The 7,500-nt window shown below is 41.1% G+C and overlaps 2 protein-coding genes across 2 annotated transcripts; one reads left to right on the forward strand and one right to left on the reverse strand.

Moving 5' to 3' along the window:
- The first annotated feature begins 4 nt into the window (after window positions 1-4).
- Window positions 5-2,508, forward strand: LOC145398158 (uncharacterized). The gene is made up of 4 exons (XM_080271107.1): window positions 5-45; window positions 644-815; window positions 1,631-1,692; window positions 2,064-2,508. The coding sequence occupies exons 1-4, from the start codon at window positions 43-45 to the stop codon at window positions 2,148-2,150; spliced, it is 324 nt and encodes a 107-aa protein (XP_080127233.1). The 5' UTR covers window positions 5-42; the 3' UTR covers window positions 2,151-2,508.
- A 1,420-nt stretch (window positions 2,509-3,928) lies between these two features.
- On the reverse strand, window positions 3,929-5,702 carry LOC145398107 (uncharacterized). Its single transcript, XM_080271062.1, has 3 exons — window positions 5,579-5,702; window positions 4,283-4,350; window positions 3,929-4,021 (listed from the first exon to the last, which is right to left on the reverse strand). Exons 1-3 carry the CDS (start codon window positions 5,700-5,702, stop codon window positions 3,929-3,931), a joined length of 285 nt encoding a protein of 94 aa, XP_080127188.1.
- Window positions 5,703-7,500: the final 1,798 nt, after the last annotated feature.

The following is a 7,500-nucleotide window of genomic DNA, read 5'->3' on the forward strand; positions in this document are numbered from 1 at the left end:
TACCTTCCACGCCAGTCTGCATCCCACCTTCGTCTCATCAACATGGTCAGTGAGGACGATAATCAGTGTGACTTATGACGCACCGTAGCACCTCTTACGTTGCGATTTATTTTACATTTCTCACGTTACCGTTGTGTTGCATGATATTTAGGTTGTTTTGATAGTAACGTAGGATTTAGTGGCATGTGCATAAATGACGCTGACCAGGTGCCCATACTTGGTGACATTGTGTACCGTGGTTGGAGCAAAGCAACTGCGGCGTCCACCCGAGGGCCAAACCTCAAATTATTTCCTTGCATCTCACCATGGGGAGGGATACTAGTTCGATCCTGATGAGGCACTGTCCATCACTATAGTGCTTCGGATCCCTACACGGTGTATGCACTGTACTGTACCCATTAAATAGTTTCTTACATGTGATCGACAGGTCAGTTCAGCCAGAGAGATAAAGGTTAAACAACAGCCATAACATTTACATTTGGTTAGTGTCTCATTCACTACATCAGTTTTATTTACTGTTTCATTATTTTATTTTCATATCTTCTTCATTTACTGCCCCACGTTCATTTACTTTTTCATTTTCTGCTTTATTTCCACCAGACTCGTTTCCACCTTGATTTTCATTTATCATTTACATTTACAGGTCCTTCGCGTGTCGGTTCTCCTGCTTCTGGCCTCTGTGGTGGTGGTGGTGATGGGGGGTAGCGTAGGAGTAGGTCCCATCGGCCCTCCAGGCTGTCGGTATTGGTGTACCAGACCTGATAAAGAGGCCTACTGCTGCCTGAGGGACGATGCACCCATTATCCCTGTCGTTGGTAAGTTGGGTTAGCCTGGGTTGGGATGGATTTGGGTTAGGCTGGGTTGGGTTGAGTTGGGGTAGGTTAGGCTTGGTTGGGTTGGACTGAGTTGGATGTGGTTGGGTTTGGTTGGGTTAGGTTGGGCTGGGTTGGACTGAGTTGGATGTGGTTGGGTTAGGCTTGGTTGGGTTAGGTTGGGCCGGATTGGTTTAAGCTGACCTGGGTTGGGTTGGGTGGGGCTGGATTAAGTTGGGTTACGTTGGGTTAGGGTATGTTTGATAGGGTTCGGCTGGGTCGAGTTGGGTCAAGTTAAGCTGAGTTGGGTTGGGTTGGGTTGGGTTAGGTCACGCTTGATCGTAATCTTTTTTTAACGTGTTCTTTTTAACGTGTTCTTTCTTGGTGTTCTTTTTTATCGTGTTCTTTTTTTATTGTGTTCTTTTTGTACCGTGTTCTTCTTTATCGTGTTCCTTTATATCATGTTCTTTTTTACCGTGTTCTTTTTTACCGTGTTCTTTTTTATCGTGTTCTTTTTTACCGTGTTCTTTTTTAACGTGTTTTTATTTTTGTGTTCCTTTATACAGTGTTCTTTTTTATTGTGTTCTTCTCTTGTCGTGTTCTTATTAATCGTGTTTTTTTTATCGTGTTTTTTTTTCGTTTTATTTTTCACCGTATTCTTTTTTGTGTTTTTTTCGTTCTGTATTTTTACCGTGTTCTCTTTTGTGTTTTTTTTCGTTTTATTTTTTTATCGTGTTCTTTTTTGTGTTTTTTTTCGTTTTATTTTTTTATCGTGTTCTTTTTTGTGTTTTTTAATCGTGTTTTTTTTTTTTAATTAGAACACGCTGGATCCTGTCCCCCCATCCCAGACACATGCACAGACTACGATCCCAGCAGAGAAGTAAGTTTATCTATCTATATCTATCTATCTGTCTTTGCATCTATCTGCCTTTATCTATCTGCTTGTATCCTTACCTAATCATAATAATGACGATGATAATAATAATAATAATAATAAGATAAATGACGATGATGTTTACGATGATGATAATGAAGATAATGATGATAATAATAATAATAATAATAATAATAATAATAATAATAACAATAATAATAATAATAATAATAATAATAAGATAAATGACGATGATGTTTACAATGATGGTGATAATGATAAAGATAATGATAATATTTACAATGATGATGATGATGATAATAATAATAATAATAATAATAATAATAATAATAATAATAATAATAATGAACTTTCAGGTGTGTCCCCATGACGGCTATTGCAAAACTACAGAAAAATGCTGCTTCTACAAATGCTTCAATCGTCACGCATGTACGCCCGTTTAAAACATAGCAGAGCATAATAAAACACACTACACTCCTTTCACCTTAACTTGGCCCAGATTTTCGTCCTCTTGCAGCTTATTTCACGTAGCTCAGTGGCAAAACAGTCTAGCATGGCTCTGCGTTCTTTCCACACCACTTCTTCGTGACTAGCATCATATTCAAGTGTAAATCTATCGTTACAAATTCTAGGCCAAGTTCGGGTAAAAAGAGTACAATAACACACACACACACACACACACACACACACACACACACACACACACACACACACACACACACACACACACACACACAGTTTTCATAATTCAATTTGTCTTTTCTGTTGTATAAAAAAAAAAAAAAACTGAATAAAATGAAAGCCATATTCCAATTTTTTTTTATATATTCCTTATTAAAAAAAAATATTGTAGGCTGGAATTTTGAGAGTTTATATAGTTCTTTCACATTAACTTGGTCCAGATTTTCGTCCTATTGCAGCTTATTTCACGTAGCTCAGAGGCAGCAGACGGTAGCATGGCTCTAGATCCATTTCGTGGCACTTCTTCGTGACTAGCATCATAATCCAGTGTAAATTCATATTCCCAGTCTCTCAGGGGCAGAAATAGACTAGGATAAAGGCTCTACATCCACTACGTTGCACTTCTTCGTGACTAGCATCATATTCTAGGGTAAATCCATCATTCCAGTTCAGCAAAGATGGAGAGATGACAATTTTAGGCCAAGTTAAAATGAAAGCACTGTTGCATTGACTGTGGGTTAGTTTTTTGAGGAGGAATTTAACTCTTACTTGGGTGGGAGGGGAGAGAGAGAGAGAGAGAGACACACACACACACACACACACACACACACACACACACACACACACACACACACACACACACACACACACACACACTCGTTCTTACACCATCAATCATTCAACACACTACACATCTTCACCAGTCTCACTAGGCATCAAGCACACACATGTACAAATCAGTATTTATTTAAGATTGAGGCAGACATTACTACAAACAATCTTGGTATAGTAAAACAATAACAAAGAAATAAAAACAATAATCTTCTTTTGAGTCTTTAGTCAAGGAAAATATATCTCCTTTATTATGATGTCTTGCGTGGAAACTTAAAAATGGAAAGAATTATTTTAGTCAAAAGCGCGGCCCTTCCCCGAGCGAGGAGTGAATGAGGAATACAATCAGAGGGAGTTTGGAGGAAGGAAATATTGATGAAAAGCTCAGACGGGGCAATAGAAGGTAGTGGTAGTAGATTTGGTAGAAAGTAGGGTAGATATAAAACACAGTCGGTGAAAAACAGTGACGGTAGACGGTGGTAGGGTGAAGGGCGGTAGGACACAAGTACGGTGAAACAGGCTGTGGTAGTGGATTAGGTGGAAGGTAAAGAAACAAACCACAGACGGTGAAACAGAAGAGAGGGGTGGTAGATAGTGGCATGGTGGACGTTGGCAGCACAGATACGAAGGCAGAGACAGCGAAAAACAAGACAGCGACGGCAGAAAACATGATGGATGACGATAGGACAGATACGGCATAGACGCTGAGGCAGATGATAACGATATGGTGACGATTTGAACAGATACACGAAACAGGTGGTGAAACAGAAGACAGTGGTATTGCGAGCGGGCATTAGGCTGTCCACCCCACTAAATAGCAACAAGCGGCACTCGAACCCACTCCAGAGGTCCCCGAGAACGTAAATCCAGTGCCAGACCGAACGCGACATCGGGGAGTGGGAGGGAACGTCCTGTATGGCGGAGCGTTCTAACCACTGGCCAGCTTACATGCGTGGTGTTCGAGGCAGGAATCATAGCAGCATTTTTCGTTGTAGCTGCAGTGGCCATCATGGGGGCATAGCTGGGAGGGGGGAAGGGGCAGGAAGCATAAGTACACAGCAAAATTATAAGGAATATTTAAGTCAACTCCGGCTGCCGTTTGTGAATTTGATTTTTTAGAAGACCAACAACACCAGATTTAGTTCAGTGGCAAGATGTCCTAGCAGCTAAATAATAATAATAATAATAATAATAATAGCGACGACGACGATGATGATGATGAAAATAGTATTAATAATGATGATAATGATGATGATGATGATGATGAACCGTGTCTACTTACTTTTGGGGTGGAACCGTAGGGCCTGTCATCGGGGCACGGGCGGTCAATAGGACATCTCCCTCTGTTCTCTGACGAAGGGGTGAGAAAATTACATTCTCCTCACTTCCACTTGGCCTAAAATACTCTGTTCACCTTTACCTGGCCTAGAATTACCCTCCCTATATCTACGTTACTGTATCAGGAGACTAGCACTAGAATATGGTGCTAATCACGAAGAAGTGCTAAGGAAAACAGTAATTTTGACTTATTTTGTCGCTAAACTGTAACTAAAAAGAACATAAGGAGAGTATACCCCCCAAAAGTGAGTAGAATTTATGATTTTCTACTGTAATAATTCCTCTTTCCTATTAGACGAATACTTTTACGTCCTTACACAGCCAATAAATTCTACGGTCTTCGTCTGCCTTGTTTCAATCTCAGAGAGCGCATACCTTCACCAACGCATATCAACTTTATTGTTTTTAGTGCATACGAATCCGGATCCACCTCAAAATATACCCAGTTCTTCCTTGACCCACTGCCCACCTATCCACCAGATTACATTGAAATCCGATAACAACTTTTTGAGATATCTTGTACACAGACAGACATACAAACAGACACGAGTGAATGAATAGTCTCCGTCCAACTTAGCAAGCAGAGGTAACTAGAATATGATGCTAGTCACGAGGAAGTGCTATGGAAACGAGCTAAAGCCTTAGTATTATCTTATCCTGGCACTGACGTACGGGAAGTGTGGTGAAAAGGGACGAAAAAACTCTTGAAAAATACTACACAGAACCCTAAAACTCTTGAAAAATACTACACAGAACCCTAAAACTCTTGAAAAATACTACACAGAACCCTAAAACCCTTGAAAAATACTACACAGAACCCTAAAACCCTTGAAAAATACTACACAGAACCCTAAAACTCTTGAAAAATACTACACAGAATCCTAAAACTCTTGAAAAATACTACACAGAATCCTAAAACTCTTGAAAAATACTACACAGAACCCTAAAACTCTTGAAAAATAATAAACAGAACCGAAAAGCTCTTAAAAAGTACTACTGTATACAGAACCCCCCAAAACTCTTGAAAAGTACTACACAGAACCCCCAAACTCTTGAAAAATACTCCACAGGACCCCCAAACTCTTGAAAAATACCGTAGAGAACCCCAAACTCTTTAAAAAATTGTGAAATCACACTCTAATCTCTCTCTCTTTCGCAGCCAACAAAAACGAAAACTTTTCAAGATAGTCAGAATTCAATGCAGAACAGGTGACAAATGCTACTTGTTCCTGTTACTTACTTGTGGGGCGAACCTCAGGGAACTGGCCTTTGTCACAGCAGTAGCGTTGCCTCTTGCTGGTGTTCCGTATGCACCAGTAGCGGCAAGAGTCCCCGCTGGGTTTTGAGTCTGCTAGAGCCACCATCAAAACCAAGAACGCTAACAAGGTGATCACGCGTACCTGCTGGAGGTTGAGTGAGGGATGGATTGATGGGCTGGATGATAGATAGATAGATAGATTAGATAGATAGATTAGATAGATAGATAGATTCATAGGCGGATAGAAAGATGGACAGGTAGATAGGTAGGCAGGTAGGTAGGCAGGCAAATAGATAGGTAGGTAGATAGGTTGGTTGGTTGGTTGGTTGGTTGGTTGGTAGGTAGGTAGGTAGGTAGGTAGACAGAGAGAGAGAGAGAGAGAGAGAGAGAGAGAGAGAGAGAGATAGGTATAAAAGGATAGATACAGAGAGACAGACAAACAAACAGACACACACACACACACACACACACACACACACACACACACACACACACACACACACACACACACACACACACACACACACACACAATCACCTAACCTAACAGCGAACCAAATTAACGTTGACTTATTCAGAGACCGAATTTCACCATCATATTCATCCCTCCCTCACCCAGACCGAACCTAAAATGACCTCATCTGACCACGAAGCAATGTACCTGTGACCTAGCTTTAATTAGAGCGAGATTTAGAGCAATGTTAGATATTCCCTGATGTTACAGAAGGCTTGAGAAAAAGGTAATACGATATTCTTTTATAACCATGGGGGAGAAATGTAATAAAGACCTACCATGATTATTTTGCTGTAAGATGAAGAAGGTAAATGTAGTGACTGTGGGCTATAGGAGCTGACTTAAGGTGCTGACTCGTAGGTGACTTAAGGAGCTGACTCGGAGCTGACTGTAGGAGGTGACTGTATCCTGTAGAAGCCCAGGTGAGAGTGATGGGATGGTTGGTTACGGTGGCTTATATAATGCCTTTCTGGTCCCTACCCTACCTTTCACCCCCATCCCCATTTCTCTCTCTCTCTCTCTCTCTCTCTCTCTCTCCCTACCTACCTACCTACCTACCTATCTATCTCTTTTCTCCCTACCCCTAGTCCAAATGGGTACACACACACACACACACACACACACACACACACACACACACACACACACACACACACACACACACACACACACACACACACACACACACACACACACACACACACACACACACACACCCTGTCCCTCCAGTATAATATATTAGCTTTCTCGTAACTCTCTCTTTCCCTTCCCTCAAAAAACTTTCCCGTAGCTTCGCCTTACCAATCAATCCCTTCAGTCCGATTACAAACACTTCTTCGTGACTAGCATCATATTGTAGAACTAATAAAACGGATATCAAATCAAGTCTATCATATATCTAATTAGGAGAGGGATGCTTTCACGTGGTGGCACTGAAATAACCAGGCTGATTCACTGCCTGGGTATACACACGTCCCTCAACTCCCTCCCTATCCCTCGAAAGGACGATGGTGGACGGCGGGATTGCGGTCACTTCAGCCTGCAGTCCACTGGGTTCACGATCAGAAGAGACTGGGGTGGCAACTAAGTCTCCTAACACCTCTCCCTTAGCGATTTGTTTTAGGGCGGTTAATATCCTTTTTGTGTGTTATTTATGGAGTGTATAGCGATACTGGAAGGATTAATATAACACAAAATACGATAGTAAAGTGTGATAAGCAAAATCAATCGCCAAGGAAAAGGTGTTAGGGAGCGTCCTCAGCCGACGAGAATAATGACCAACACCTCTTCCTCAGCGATTTATTTTTAGGATATGGGCGGTTAATATCCTTTTGCAGATTATTTTTGAAGAGTATGGCGATAATGATGGGATTTATTTAACACAGAGTAGG

Source organism: Coenobita brevimanus, chromosome 44 (assembly GCF_032717465.1).
Source record: "Coenobita brevimanus isolate Jiangsu-jjx chromosome 44, ASM3271746v2, whole genome shotgun sequence".
NCBI classification, from domain to species: Eukaryota; Metazoa; Arthropoda; class Malacostraca; order Decapoda; family Coenobitidae; genus Coenobita; species Coenobita brevimanus.